Below are 16,705 nucleotides of genomic sequence, written 5' to 3' on the forward strand. Positions count from 1 at the left end.
AAGCTCCTAATGCAGATTAAAAAAAAAAAATCTGTTTTGTTCACTGTTTTAACTCCAGCACCTGGCAAATGGTAACCTGTACTCAGCAATATTTATTGTTAAATGTTATCTACGATAACAACCTTAGCTACTACCTGCATAGTTCCATCTATCACCTGTGCGGTGATAACCCAGCATATCTCCTACCTAAAACCCTCCTGGACCTGCATATTCATATATACAATAGTCTACAGAAGTCCTCCATTTTAGATTTCATACATGCCCCCAATTAACGAAAGCAAGGTCTCTCCTATCAAAAAAGTTCCTCTTTTTTTTCACATTTAGTATCACCTACTCAAAACAGAAGAACACTGGGAGATTTATCTGGTTCTGCCCTCTCCTTCAACCCCAACTTCCAATACCCTATCTTTCCATTCTTTCCTAAATCTTTCTCAAAATCTCTGCCTATTGTATCTCCTCCACCTTCATTTGGGTCCTAGGCACTTTTCATTCTGATTACTGTGATCATTGGACTGGGAGATGTCCATGTTCAGGTCTTACTCAATCCACTGCTCACTGTATCACCAAAGCTGAGCTTCTAAGCACAAATACAATTATATCACTCTTTTAAAGTCTTCAATAGCTCCTCAAGAGCTATTTAACTATTTGAAAGAACTTCTGTAACCAAAAAATCAAGCACAAACTTCTTAACATCAACCATGGGACCTATGTGACCTGGTCCATACTTATAATTTCAATCTCATCTCTTACTTGAACTCCAGCCAAACTAATTGCATGCAGCTCCAAGGGTTCAATAAGCTTTCTCAAACCCAAACTGTTCTTTTTGAAATGCCTTCCTCTTCTTGCCCAATCAAAAGTTCTTACTCATTCCCTCAACAGCCTATTCCAATATCACCTCTTCTATAAAGACTCCACTAACATCCCTGGACAGATGCTTCCTGTTCATTCTCATTTCATCTCATGTATATTTCTATGGTAGCATGATAGCATGAACTAGAAATTAAGAGTTAAGGATCTGGAGTCAGACTGCATGGGGTTCAAATACTGATTCTGGTACTAACAACTATATGACTCTAGGTAAGACATTCTTTCTAAAGCTTCATTTCTTCATCTGTAAAACAGCAACAAGTAACAGGGTTGTACTAAATGAAAAAAAAAAACTGATATATAATGCTATATGTAGTACCTGGCACATAGTAAAATGGTATCTATTACTAACCACATGGCTTTGTTTACCTATGTCTCTTCAACTGGAGAACAGGGACAGATTTTCTATTTACTTAAGTATTTCTAGCACCTAGCACCAAGATAACTAGCAGAAACTCACATTTATCTAGTGCTCATTATATGAATGACACACTAAGCACTTTGCAAATATCAGCTCCTTGAATGAAATATCACTCAGTCCCTTCAACGAATCTATGAAGTAAGATCACTCAGCAGAGGCTGTTTCTAGTACCTAGGCTCTTAACCACAACCTTAAAAAAACAATCAGTAAAACTGTGCTAAACTGTCAAACCAATGAACTCAAAATACATTTAACTAGCCTTTAATATGTGACTTGTAACTAATGGGTAAATGCCCAAGACACTAAAACAACCTCCCACTCCCCATCTCTAATTTCACCAGTACCAAAGAGAAATCATCCCAACAACAAAAAAGCAGTCACGGGGATACCTTTAAATCCTGGAATGCCAAGACTAATGTCCTCTTACTCGCTTTTTCCCCCCCTTTTTTAAGGTGGGGGGGTTGTTGTGGATAGGGAGACAGCATCTTAAATAGTCTCCACACCCAGCTCAGAGCCTGACCTGTACTCAATCTCACAAACCTGATCAAGACCTGAGCTGCAATTAAGAGGCAGATACTTAACCAACTGAGCCACCAAGGTGCCCCCACTCAACTACCAGCTTTTAAAGCCCTCCAAAATTCAGCCCTATACTAGTTATTCAATATATTTCTTACCATTGCCCAACAAAAATTCACTCTGTTTTATCTATCAAAACTAAACACAAGCAGTTCTTGCTTTATATGGTGCCATTAACTCACACTTGTGAATATCTAAACTGAGATCAAATATAAAGAATGGACATGATTCTACCAGGCACATGTTTCCATTAACACAGTACTATGCAAAGCAAGGACTATCTATACTATGACACCTTTATGAGCAACTACTGCGTTTTCTACATCATCTCCACAATATGATTGCATATATTAGGCCCTCAAGTATTTGTTGATCTGATGGACCAAAACTCACAATGTCTCTCATATTTATAGTTGTCATTTATCCCTCAAAGCTCAATTTAATGTTATTTATCCTTCCCGGTAAGCCCTCATTCTCTCCATTTACCTAAATCTGAATCATCCTTTAAGCCAGCTACTTCTGTAATCATCTCATATCATACCGACTCTTACTAATCTTAGTATACTCTGACCATATGGGAACAATCTGTATCATTTAATACAGCAGTGACTTACATTAATTCGTATTCTTATGTCACTGTTTGTGATTTATCTTCTATGTACTTTTCCCTACTTGGCTTTAGTACATGCCTTATGATTTTGATGCCTCTATAACTTTTTTTAACAGCATAATGCAGGATGTTATTGTGATTAAAAGGGCATAAGATGTGAAGCTGCACAGGCCTGAGTTCAAACCCCGCTTCTGCCATTACTAGTTATGTAACTTCAAGAAAGTCATGCAACTAAAAGTCTTGATTTCCTCATATGTAAAATGGCATTAACAATCCTTACCTCATAGGATTAGGGAAGTTACTGAATCTAGTTTATCCCATTTTAATAACTGTTCAATTCTTTATGTAAAGAAATAAATTATTCTAACAACCCACACAGATTTTAAAAATGCTATGTTAATTTTCTACAACCATATCAAGAAAAAAAAAAAGCAATCAAATTCTTCCGAATTAAAAAGCATTAAAATTAGTATGGAAATACAACATGCTATTTGCTGATATTTTATGTAAAAATCATTGTATATATTTCAAAAAGGCTATTATGTTCCAATGGAATGAGCTGAATACAAATGCTTCTTTCTGGTGATGGAACTTTTAAGAAAAACCATTTCCTCCAGACCCGTAAGATTACTGCTGGAAAAAAACTCCAAAACAAAAGCCTATACTACTAATTTCTCATACTTCTATTTTTCTTTTCAGAGGTGGCGCTTTTAGTAAACGTATTCATTGTACAGCTAATGAAGAAACATAGTACCAGATAAATGATATTCTTACTCCTGAAATTTAAAAAAAAAATCAAAACCAATTAATAGATGTTCCTTAATAAACATTTCAATAATTCTTGACTCAGGGGCGCCTGGGTGGCTCAGCAGGTTAAAGCCTCTGCCTTCGGCTCAGGTCATGATCCAGGGTCCTGGGATTGAGCCCTGCATTGGGCTCTCTGCTGGGCGGGAAGCCTGCTTCCCCCCCGCTCTCTCTGCCTGCCTCTCTGCCTACTTGTGATCTCTGTCAAATAAATAAATAAAAATCTTTTAAAAAAAATATGAAAAAACAAAAGTTAAAAAAAAATAATTCTTGACTCAATTAGATAACACACCATACAAAACTTACTCAATAAAATCACTATAAGCAAACACTGGATTTGCTTTTCTTGGCACATTTCTTACTAGACTGTAAGCTCTATGAGAATAAAAACTGTATCTTATTCATAGCCTCTACACCTAGCACAGTTCCTAGAACCAAGATGGCATGCAATAAATGATAGGTTGTTGGTTAGATGAATTCCAAAATTAATTCCTGTATCACTTATCTTTTACTGGTACAGTTGTAAGATCACCTAAGACCCTGTAATCTCCCTGCAATATTTCTGAAACAAACTTTGAGTGAGCTTCTACTAAGCCATTATCTAGTCTCTCAAAAATTACTTCATATATTATCTTTATAAATATTTTCAAAATATCATATAATCTAACCAATGGTAACTTTCCCAATCAGCCTCAACCAACTGAAGTCAGAGAACCTAGGAGTCAACCCTGGTGTCCTCTTGCTCCTTCAAACATACCAAATCTATCACCAAGTTCTGCTGATTCCATCTCTAGAATATATTCTGAATCTGTCCACTTCTCTCCCATTTCCACTGCTGCCTCTAGTCTAAGTGGCTTCTTTTATTTGAATCATTTAAAAAACCTCTAAGTAGGGTTCTGTATTCCACTCTTGCCTAATTCTAATCCATTCTTCATATAGTGGCCAGGAAAAGAAAAATTTAATGCAAATCGGACTTTGCTATTTCTTTGCTAAAAATCATTCATTGGTTTCCTACTACAATAAAAAGCCAAATCCTAATTTATGTCCTCAGCCTACCTCTCTAGCTTCATCTTGTGTGACTCTCTTATTCATTGTATTAAAGTTATACTGGTCTCCTTACAGTTCTTCAAATTTATGAAGTTCTTATATGTCTCAAAATATTTACACAGGCAGTCCCCTTATGTCTGAAACATTCTTCTCTCTAGCACTTTGACCTGCTGAACTTCTATTTATCTTTTAGGTCTCTGTGTAAATTATTACTTCCTTAAGAGAGGAATCCCAACCTCCAGCAATCCAGATCAGGAAGCCCCTGTTATAATCTCTTGATGAATTCTTATTTTCTTCCTATTACCTATCAGTTTGTAATTAAAGATTTATTTATACGACTGTTTATATATGACTGTTTATTGTTTTATTGTCTCGCTCATAAAACTGAAAGCATCACGAAAGTAAAGTCTATGTCTTTTTGTTCACCCTACAGCTCTCACACCATGCCAGGCACATGAATACTAATGAAAGACCCTCATGGAGAAATACCACCATCATAAGAATTTTAAGTTCACTGCCAATGAAAATAAGCACAAGCTAGAATTCAAAAGTCTAGCTGTTTATATTCTCACTGCCGGATATACACAGGGACAACCACAAGTTTAATAAAATGCTGGAAAACACACAGTTAACTAGATTACTGTTGATACAAATTTATATCGTCTCCACTGGGCCTCAACAAGGCTCAGCATCCCTTTTAACTCTTTCTAGTCTATCTTTCTCTTCTCACTCTATTATTCTAACTTCTACCAACCAGACATCTAGTCTAAAGAAAGAGCAATCCAGACAGAGGGAGCAGTAAGTACAAAGGCTCCAAGACAGGAGGGTGCCCAGTGTGTCTGAGAAAGAGGAGTCCTGTGGCTGGAGACAAGTGAACAAGGGCCAGAACAAGGGGAGTAGCCAAAGAAAAAGGCAGCCGCAAAATGCTACAGTCTTAATAATAAGGATAAAGACTTTGGTTGTTAAAAATTCTAAGCAAGTGCTTGCTTCAGCAGTGCATATACTAAAAATTCTAAACAAGACTGAAAGACATTAAAGGTTTTCTGTGCAGAGGAGTGGTATGATCCAACTTAAGTTTGAAAATATTTACTCTGGCCCCTGTATAAAGAATACAGACTAGAGACTTGGGTGAGGGACAAAAGTAGAAGCAAGGAGATTAGGGATATTACAACAGCCCAATCAAGAGATAATGGTGGCTTAGACTAAGATAGTAAAGGTAGAAATAATAGTAGTAGTAGTCATATTCTGGATATATTTTGAAGGTGGAACCATTAGAAGTTGCTTATGGAATAAATACAGAGTACAAAATAGAAAGAGTGAGAGAAAATCAAGATATCTCTCTGGACCTGAGCAAGTAAAAGGACAAAACTGCCATTTATTCCCACTCTCCATTAAAATAAACCAAGATGCCTTAGAGAAATAGCTGTATCTACAGCTAGAACAGTAAGAGCCAAGAACACTATCACTGTGGTCAGAAGGAAGGATGATGATATACACAAATATTGAATCATTAGGTTGCACACCTGAAACTAACAGAATGTTATATGTCAATTATACCCAACTTTTAAAAAGAGCTGAATAAATTGGACAAAGTTAAAAAAAAAAAAAAAAAAGATGGGGAGACATGTCAAAAGGACACAGCAGCCAGCTTGAAGAGTCTCTCCTGCCCAAATCTGGAACAATGTCAGCCTCAAAATAAATATCAACAGCAACAAATCATAATTCATAAAATAAAAGTCTTCAAGTCTAAAGGGAATGAATAAAATAAATGGGAAGAAAAAAGGCTCTTCCTTACAGAAGAATACCAATTAATAAACTTTATGAAAGAAATTATGGAATTAGAAAATCATCTGTTTAGCAACCAACAGAGTAATAGTTTCAGGCAAGAATCACCACTGGGTGTTAAATCCAGCAGGTAGAAGTTTGATGAGAAACAGGGTATTACATGGTTTCAAAATGTATTGCCAGAAGATACTTACAGAAGGAAAATTTTACAGAGAAGAAATTCCACCTTAACAAAGGGTTCAGAGTTACCATCACTGTGTAACAGGACACACAAATACTACATACCTCCCAACATCATGCGCAGAGGACACATCACCTCTACAGTGTTTCTGCCAGAAGTGGATCACCTGAATCTAATCATGGTGGAACATAAAACAAGCTCAAAGTGATGGACAGTCTCTGAAATAAATGACCTGACTTCAAAAATGTCAAAATCATGGAAGATAAAGACTGAAGAACTGTTCAGACTAAAGGAAACCAAGGAGACATGACAATTAAAACACATGATCCTAGACTGGATAACGACCCAGGGAAAGTTGTTTTCTCCTTTTGCCATAAGAGAACATTACTGGTACAACTGACAAAATTTGAATAAAATCTTCAGATTGGATAATACAACTTATCTGTGTTAATTCCCCATTTCAAACTATGATCAGGTGCAAGAACACCCTTATTTTTAGGAAATATGCACAAATGAGTAGGAGTAAAAGGGCATTACCATTATGTCTGCAACTTAGAAAAAAAAAGTTCCTCAAAAAAGAACTACCTCCTCCTTTGAATTCCCACTGAACTCCATGTAAATTTCTACTGTAGCATCTATAATACCATTTTTCTCATTGGTAGGAAAAGAAATGTACCTTCCAAGGTTAACAACCTGCCCAAAGTAGAAGTCAGTAAATGACAAACCACAAATTGAACCAAGATCTAGGTGACTCAAAGCCAATACTTTGTTAAATCATAAGATGGTAGAATGCTCAGCAAATGTTTGCTATTTATACTGTTTTTATTTTTCAAAAATACTCGCATAGTGACCGACAAAGACAGTCTGTTCACAAATGGGTTTCTTAATCCAAAGAGTGTCACCTATACAACAGGAATCCCCAGCATCAGCCTTATAAACTCTAACTTTCAAGACAAGCTAGAACTCAACTTGGCTAACATAATGAGTTGGTGGCAAAGAAAAAAAAGACACAGGATAAATGAACATGATCTAGAAGAGCCTTTACGATCTAGCCCTTGTGCTTTTCCAATCTCACCTCTTATTATTTCTACCTAATGTTCTTTATCCTATGTGAAAATTTATTTATTCCCACAATTAAGCATGTTTTCCCCCATTTTCAAGTCTTCGTGCTTCTTTTCCTTCTGATTATATGGGACCCCATTCCTTGTCATCCTGATAAACTAGTACAAATTCTTTAAGACCAGCTCATATAGTATTTTCCCCTCAATGCCCAGGCACAGGTAGATGCTTGTTCCTTATTCTCCCAAAACACCATGTACCTTACACGTAAACCTTCCACATGAATGAAATCATTTACTTACAAGTCTCTCCTAGACTATGCTTGAGAAAAGGAATCCTATCATTCACTTTGGCATCTTTAGCATCTGAAGGTTCTCTGTCTATACATTCATATCTTGCTACATGTCCCAAAGGATTAAGGCAAAAGCATTTAATAAATATTTCCAGCAGTAATGAATATGGGTGTTTTATCACTTGAAAAAAGTGTGGTTTTTGTTTTTTGGTTGGTCAAATCCCAAACTCCTTTTCATACATAAGGCAGAAAATAAATAAACCAAACTCATTTCATACGGTAGTCAAGGGGCACCTGGGTGACTCAGTCAGTTAAGCATCTGCCTTCAGCTCAGTTCATGATCCTGGGGTCCTGGGAGCAAGCCCCACATTGTGCTCCCTGCTCAGGGGGTCTTCTGCTTCTCCATCTCCCTCTGCCCCTCCCCCCGGCTTGTGTTCATGCGTGCGTGCTCTTTCTCTCTCTCTCAAATAAAGAAATAAAATCTTTATTTAAAAAAGAAAATGCTGATAGCCAAAGGAAACCTGTTTATCTGCAAAACCAAAGCAGTCATAATGGGTTTAAAAGGAGTATGTTAACAAGCAGAACTATGTACACAGAAAAACGACATCTATTTGCAGATCAGACAGATAAATGAATTGCTGTTACTGCTTTACCCCAGGATAAATTAATCCTGTTCCTTGTCCAGGACCATATTATTTGTCCAATCTGAATATCCAACTTTACCTGCAGTGCTTGTTCTTGGATATCACGAAATAATTCCATATCTTTCTCAGTCATGATTTCCTGGCTCCCAAAAAGCCGTTCCTCACTTTCTTGTTTGCCATCCCAGCCATCCTGATTGTCTGCACATAAAAAAAGGAGCTCACATGTTATCAATATTATCCTTAGTTTAATAAATGGACTAGAAAAAATTTCATAAGCCTTTCAGTTTGAAGACCTTAATATTATTTTTATAAGAAGACAGCAATAAAATGACAACTGGAAAGATGGGTCAGTAAATAATATGTACATATTATATCTGCTTATAATGAAAACCTGACCTGTCCTAAAACTTCTTAAAATTATTACATAACTAAATTTTAACTTCATTAACACATTATATTTTAGTATATAATACCTACATTTATATAATATATACATACATATAATATATATGAATATATGATATATACAATTATAAAATATATGTAGAAGTTTGATGAGCATCAGGTGATGTGAAGTGCTGAAACCATACACCTGAACAAATATTACACAATATTATACTATGTATGTTAACTGTAATTTAAATAAAAACTTAAAAGAATAATTACACAAAAGCAGAACAGGAAAAAGGTCTAAGGAATATGAAAATATGAAGTAATATGAATATAAAATTTTTAGTATGAATTTATTCTATCAACATTCAAATATTGCTTTTTCCTTCTTTGGTAGTATGGAAGAAGTGTATGTTACAGCAGGACATGATTTTCATCACATGGTACCAAAACATGGAAAATTGGTTCCTTTTATAAATCTTAATGGTCTTATGATCTTCATAAGGCCAGTCAGTACATTCTTATCTCAGCAAAAAGATAACCTTCAAAATAGCTACCATACTGCCCTCATATTCTGGGTGCCCTTTTAAATAAGCAAAACTCCACAAATCTGAGGATCACAGATGATAATCCTCTGGGTAAGTATGAGAAATTATAATAATCATCAGTAAATGATGTATCTTCCTCACGTGGGGAAGGAAATTCATGAAAGGAGTATTAGGGGATTATGTAGATCATGATCTTCCGCACTTGAAGATGACACCGCTGATGGACTAATTTCCTATTTGTATAAGCACGGAAGAAAAGATCAATTCGTGACAGTTCCTTTGAAAATTAAATAGACATATAGGCTGTGTGTTATTCACTTAGTGTAAGAAGAATAAGGACAAGGACTCACTGCTGAAACTACTCCTAAATTGAAAAATATGGATCTGAAGATACTACGTGACTTTAATGCCCCCTAGTGCATGACACAGATGGATGCAGGCACAGATTAGTAGAGCATTCAAGAGCATTCTATCAGACGGTCCAGACTGTTCCTTAAACTCTACAATTCATAAAGAAATTTACAAAGCCAATTACAGCAAAAACTCACACAAATGCAAAAAGTCAATATTGATCCTCCATATACTTTACCCATATTCTCTAATAACTTCTAGTTCTAAAACTTTCCAGGATATTCTCGTAATAATCCATCTCCAGTGAAACAGTTAATTCAAAAATGCCTTTCACTAGGATCTGCTTTCGATTCTTTCCTCCTAAGTCCGACCTAAATGGCTTGCATATTTTCTTAGATAAATGTACTCAGACTGGAGCTACAGTGTACATGACTGACAAAGTCATGAAAAGTACTTAAGTGCTTACACAGTAATTAGTTGATTGCCACTCTGGTGAAAAGCCAATAAATACAGCATAAAAAGGGGGACCTGACAGTGATGAGAATTTCCTCTCCTGTGCTGGACCAATCAACCTGTTTATTCCTATATAAGCAGGAATAAAGAAACAGTGAATACAATCACTGATAAGACAATCACGGGAAGGAAATCAACATTAAGAAATTCTCTTGCAGTATATGAGATACTATATCTTTGACCTTGTGATCCAAAGAAGTCCATTCTCATTCTTCTACTTTCCTCAGACACTTTTCTACTTCCTTCACAGGGTTAAGTCTGTAAACTCAAGGCACTAAAGAGCAATGAGACTAGTTTAAATTTTAATTATCAAAACAGTTAATGAAAATTTCTCTCCTCTGACTTGAATTACCTGCTACACTATTAAGTCTTCTCTACAGATCTTCTACTTTGAAAACTAGTGAACTAGCCTGAAACGTAAGTATGAAATGAATAAAAAGAGGGATGTTACACCTGGTAACACAGAAATACAAAAATCACAGAGGACTACTAGTATGAATAATTATACCCCAAAAAACTGGACATCTAGAAGAAATGGATAAATTCCTACAAACATACAACTTACCAAGACTGAATCATGATGAAATAGAAAATATGAACAGAACAATTACTATTAAGGAGATTGAATCAATGATCAAAAACTTCCCAACAAACAAAAGTTCGCTGGTGAATTCCACCAAATATTCAAAAAACACTTAGTACCAATCCTTCTCAGACTCTTTCAAAAAACAGAAGGCGGAACTCTTTTAAGCTCATTTTATGAGGCCAGCATTACCCAAGCCAGTCTAAGATAAAGAAAAGAAAATTACAGGTCAATATCCCCAATGAACACAGATGCAAAAATCCTCAGCAAAGTATTAGCAAACTGATTTCAGCAATACAATAAAAGGGTCATATACCATGATCAAACAGGATTTATTCCAGAGATTCAAGGATGGTTCAATATCCACAAATCAGCTGATGTACCACAATAACAAAATGAAAGATAAAAATCAGCTAGATGATCATGTCAAGATATGCAGAAAAGGCATTTGACAAAATTCAACAACCATTTATGATTAAAAACTCTCACAAGAGGTCATATGACTAGCCCACAGCTAACATTATACTCAATGGTGAAAAGCTGAGAGCTAGTTTTCTCTAAGATCAGGAATAAGACAAGGCTACCTATTCTCACTACTTTTATTCAACATAAGACTGAAAGTTCTAGCTAGAGCAATTAGGCAAGGAAAAAAATAAAAGATATCCAAGTTGGAAAAGAAGAAGTGAAACTGTCATCCCTATTTGCAGATGACATAATATATAGAGAAAACCCTAAAGACTCCACCAAAAAACTTAGAATAAATGAATTCAGTAAGCTTGAAAGATACAAAATCAAAACACAAAAATCTGAATTGTTTCTATACACTAATAATGAACTACCAGATACCAGAAAAGAAATTAAGAAAACAATCCCATTTATAACTGCATCAAAATGAGTAAAATACCTAGGAATAAATGTAACCAAGCAGGTGAAACACCTGTACATTGAAGACAAAACACTGTGTGTGTGTGTGTGTGTGTGTGTGTGTACACACACACACATACATGACATTAATGAATGAAATTAAAGACACAAATAAATGGAGAGATGTTGCATGCTCATGGGTTGGAAGAATATTGTTAAAATGTCCACAGTACCTACAGCCATCTACAGATTCAATGCAATCCGCATCAAATTTTTCACAAAAATGGAAAAAAAAATCCTAAAGAACCCAAATAGCCAAAGCAATCTTGAGAAAAAAGGACAAAACACTAAAGCTCCCTGATTTCAAACTATATTACAAATCTATAGTTATTAAAACAGTATGGTATTGGTATAAAAACAGACACAGAGGGGCGCCTGGGTGGCTCAGTTGGTTAAGTGACTGCCTTCCAGGTCATGATCCTGGAGTCCTGGGATCAAGCCCCACATCGGGCTCCCTGCTTGGCAGGGAGTTGCTTCTCCCGCTGACCTTTCTCCTCTCATGCTCTCTCTTTCTCTCTCAAATAAATAAATAAAATCTTAAAAAAAGAAAAAAAAGACACAGAGATCAATTCAATAGAATCGAACGCCTGTGAATAAACCCATGCATATATATAGTCAATTAACTAAAGAGCCAAGAACATACAATGGGGGAAAAGATTGCCTTTTCAATAAATAAGTGTGGGAAAACTGGACAACCACATGTGAAAGAATGAAAACTACACAACTCTCTTACACCAAATTACTCAAAATAGATTAAAGACCTGAATTTAAAACCTGAAACTGTAAAACTCCTAAAAGAAAACATAGGTGGTAATCTCCTTAACATAATTTTTGACAATCATTTTTAAAATCTGATACCAAAACCAAAAGGAACAAAAGCAAAACCAAACAAGGGGGACTATATCAAACTAAAAAGCTTCTGCACAGCAAAGGAAACCAATAGCAAAATAAAAAGGCAACCTACTGAATATAAGAAGATATTCACAAATCATATATCCAATAAGGGGTCAACATCCAAAATATACAAAGAATTCATTCAACTCAATAGCAAAAAAGCAAACAACCCATGGAATGCCCGGGTGGCTCAGTTGGTTAAGTCTCTGACTTTTGATTTCAGCTCAGGTGAAGACCTCAGGGTTGTGAGATCCAGCCTTGTGGTGGGCTCTGTGCTGGGCATGGGCTTGCTTAAGAATCTCTCTCTCCCTCTGCTTCCCCACTCTCATGCAAGTTCTCTCACTCTCCTCCCAGCCCCATTAAAAAAAGAAAAAAAAAAACCTACAAAAACAATCCACTTCAAAATGGGCAGAAGATCTGAACAGACATTTTCCCAACAAAGGCATAAAAATGGACCACAGCTACGTTAAAGATGCTCTACATCATTAATCAACAGTGAAATCCAAATCAAAAACATGAGAGATCACCTCACATCCGTCAGGATGGCTATTATCAAAAAGACTAGAACTTACAAATGTTGGTGAGAATGTGGAGAAAAGCGAACCTCTGTACACTGTTGGTGGGAATGTATATTGGTGCAGCCAGTATGGAAAACAGTACAGAGGTTCCTCAAAAAATTAAAAATAGAACTGCCATACAATCCAGCAATTCCACTTCTGGGTATGTACCCAAAGAAAACAAAAACATTCATTTGGAAAGATATATACACCCCATGTTCGCTGTAGCATTACCTACAATAGTCAAGATATGGAAATAACCTAATGCATCAAGGGATTAAAGAAAGTGTGGTGTAGGTGTATGATATTATTCAACATAAATAACATACATACATACATACATACATACACACACACACCAAACTCATAAATACAGAGAACAGACTGGTGGTTTGCCAGAAGAAAGCTGGGAGATAGAGGATAAGAGAAATGGGTGAATTATTTTTCTTTTTGTTTTTTAGTTTCAATAAACAGTATTTTAAATAAATAAATGAAAACTAGGAAGGTTAGCCTGATACATAAGTAAATGGTCTGAAGTTATAGTTCTCTTCCTCTCTTTTAAAGTATAATTCATGAAATATTACAACTATATTTGCCATGATTTGAAGTAGAAAAATCAATGATCTCATCATACTCATATATATTTTTGTCTCTTCTCTATGCTTACTTAGGTCAATAGCATTTTATCTACCCACACACTTTCCAATTTCCTTCTGGAAATAAAGTAAGCATCATGATGCTCATCATGCTCATGATTTGTTTTGTAACTTATGAAATGTAAAGATACCCCTGATTTAAGGTCATACCTAAAATTTCCATAGGAAGATTCCTTGTGGTTCTACCAAAACAAAAACCCAAAAAACAAACAAACAACCCACAAACGAAAAAACACCGTCTTTTGACTAAGAGCCCCTATTTGCCCATTCTTGCAATTTCATCTCCAGCCTCTCAATCCCTGCCATAGTCACCACCTTACTTTTATCTAAATAGTACCTTTAATTTATTCTTCTAATCCATACCATAGATAATAATCAAATATAAATCTATTCCAGATAATTAGCGTTATTCCAAATAATACACTTTGGGAATACATTCTGCTTCTAAGTGAACTTTTACCTGTGGGCCAATCTGAAGTGCTCGATTTTCTGTTGCCCTTTTTCCTGATTCTATATTGCTCAGAGTAGTCTACCACTTCCCCTCGAGGTTTCCGCCCATCGGGAGAAGGGGTGAAGAATTTGGTAAGGCCATCAATGAGCCCTTTGGTTTTCTTGTTGAACTTCAAGGGAACACTGCTATCTCTGCAGAAGTCCAAGCCATCTATTCGCTCTAAATATCCTTCTTCTGATGACGATGCTGATTGGCTGGAAAGGGTGATTTTACGTTTCCGGCCCCTTCCTGGACCAGTCCGAACTTTGCTGAAAGGACCTTTTGATCTTTAAAAAAAAAAAAAAAGAAAGAAAGAAAAAAGAAATCAAACAGGGAAAAGGGTAACTATTAAAAAGGAAAACTTCATAAGGTTTCTATTTAATATATAACATGTAATTAGTAAATAGTTACAGCTTTTTATTTAAAAAAACTATATTGTCAAGAATATTCCATAAACCGTAAGTATTAGAGGAATAAGAAGTAATATCGTTATTAGAAATAGATTTCTGGAAAGTCCAGTATTTTATAGCAAAAAGAATCCTAAGGTTGGGAGTCAGAAGACATATTTAAGTCATAACTCTTGCCACTTTTAGCTGTACACCTTAGAAAAATCACATTCTGTCTAAACACCAGTGTCTTCATCTATAAAATGAGAGTTGGACCAGAGAACAAGTAAGACCCTTCCAGATATAAAGTCCTATGATCTCTGTAACAACTCAGAGTTATACTTTTACCTCTAAACACAAGGATGGGTTACTCTCTGAAACTCAGGAATCAAAAGATCATCTTATAGGAAAATTAAAGCCTGAGTTAAGATTTAAAATATGAACTACAATACTGGTACTGTATATTTCAAGCTGCTAGTGCCCATTCCTTTCAGTTATTATCTTCAAGACGGTCTAAAGTATAGAAAAGGTGGGTAAAAATAAGAATACAGATTTACAGGCTTAAAGATATCTTACAAATCATCAAAAGGGACCACAGACACTCAAAAAAAAAAAAAAAAAAGTTGGCTACTGAATCTTGCCCCACATCCTCCAGACATAGCCCAGTTTCCTAGTTTTCCAGATGAAAAACACATTATTTTATTTTAGATCAGGACATAGAAAGGGGACTTGTCTATGACCGCAACAGCAAAAGTTATCCAGTGATTTGTACATACAATATAAACTACTGAGACCACATCAGGAGAGAAATCTATGAAATGCTATAATAATTTTTTCTTTCTTGTTTACATAAGAGCAGCAGTATAAGGCAGTATTTAAGAGTTAGACATTGGTGCCAAACTACTTGTGGGTTTTAATCCCAGTGCAACACTTACTATAAACTGTGCAAGTTAATCTTTCTATGTAGTAATTTTTTCCTTTGAAAAATAAGAGTAACAACAATACTACTTCATTTGGTTGTTGGGAAAATTAAATGAGTAACACACTGTAAGGCACTTGGGACTTTATTCTAACTTGGCACTTTACTGCACAGTTCAGCCATTATTATTACTTTATAAAAGTGCCAGTTGTAACAACCGGAATTTTCTTCACAAAGCAAACAAGTGACTCCTACACTAGAGAGAAGACCCTATCCTTTTCTCCCCTCACCTTGCCACAAGTACAACTTACACCGTGTTTTGTTTCTTTAACCTGTTTTTCGGACGTCCTATTGGGTTAGCATAGCGCCGTTTTATCTGTGCTGCCTTCTTCTGTAGAAGTTTCCGTCCTTTTTTCCTAGGTCGACATATCTGACATATCCACATGCCTATAAAAAAAATAATATTCCACATAAAGCACGATAGACATAGATACACAGAAAGAGCTGAGATACTCTAGGAGTTCATAATTTCTCTTAGGTCAAGGACCCCTATTTAAAAATCTGATGGAAGCCCCTTAGAAAAATAAACATGAAAACATATATACACAAAATTCTACAAACAAATGGAAAAGACTCACGAGTATCCTGAAGCCCACATATGGCTGAAGTTCACTGATCCTCCGTTAAAAAGCCCTGCTCTACCCCTGGCACTCAGATATTAGTTTCCAATTACTATTCTGTAAGAAAAGAAGCCAGGTTTCCATGGAGTAATAACTGATCCCAGGACTGGACCAAGGAAAATACTTGATAACCTGGAGCACCTTACATTCCCAGAAAATGGAAAAGTGCTCAAAAGATGAGGAAGGCATGTCATAAGGACCCAGAAGCCAACCTGAAAGAGCTCCCAATAGCCAAATCTGGGTCATTCTGAGCCAGAAAAGAAATAATCACATCTATGGATTATAACCCATTGAATAAAATAAAATATCCATGAGTCCATGAATAATACAATCGACAAATAAATAAATAAATAAATGGGAAAAGCAATCTCTTCCTTATAGCAGAATTCCAATTAATAAATGTAGAAGGGATGATGGAAGCAAAAAAACCATCATCATGTAAACACCAAAGTAAAATTAGTGCAAACAAGAATCACTGACGGATGCTAAAGTTAGTACAATGAGGGAAAAGAATAACTTAAAGGTCAG

At 35.7% G+C, this 16,705-nt stretch overlaps 1 protein-coding gene across 3 annotated transcripts in view; it reads right to left on the reverse strand.

Annotated features, from left to right (window-relative positions):
- KAT6A (lysine acetyltransferase 6A) overlaps positions 1–16,705 on the reverse strand; it is a 112,685-nt gene that overhangs the window by 32,645 nt on the left and 63,335 nt on the right. For 2 of the 3 annotated variants that reach the window (XM_032838036.1, XM_032838037.1), the window contains 3 exons: positions 15,809–15,944; positions 14,163–14,479; positions 8,366–8,484 (listed from right to left, as the gene is read on the reverse strand). In XM_032838036.1, coding sequence (XP_032693927.1) covers positions 8,366–8,484; positions 14,163–14,479; positions 15,809–15,944 — 572 coding nt within the window. The remainder of the gene's footprint in view (positions 1–8,365; positions 8,485–14,162; positions 14,480–15,808; positions 15,945–16,705) is intronic. The other variant, XM_032838038.1, reaches the window with a different exon arrangement.

The sequence above is a fragment of the Lontra canadensis genome, unplaced genomic scaffold (assembly GCF_010015895.1).
Source record: "Lontra canadensis isolate GAN:19392208 unplaced genomic scaffold, GSC_riverotter_1.0 scaffold101, whole genome shotgun sequence".
NCBI lineage: Eukaryota > Metazoa > Chordata > Mammalia > Carnivora > Mustelidae > Lontra > Lontra canadensis.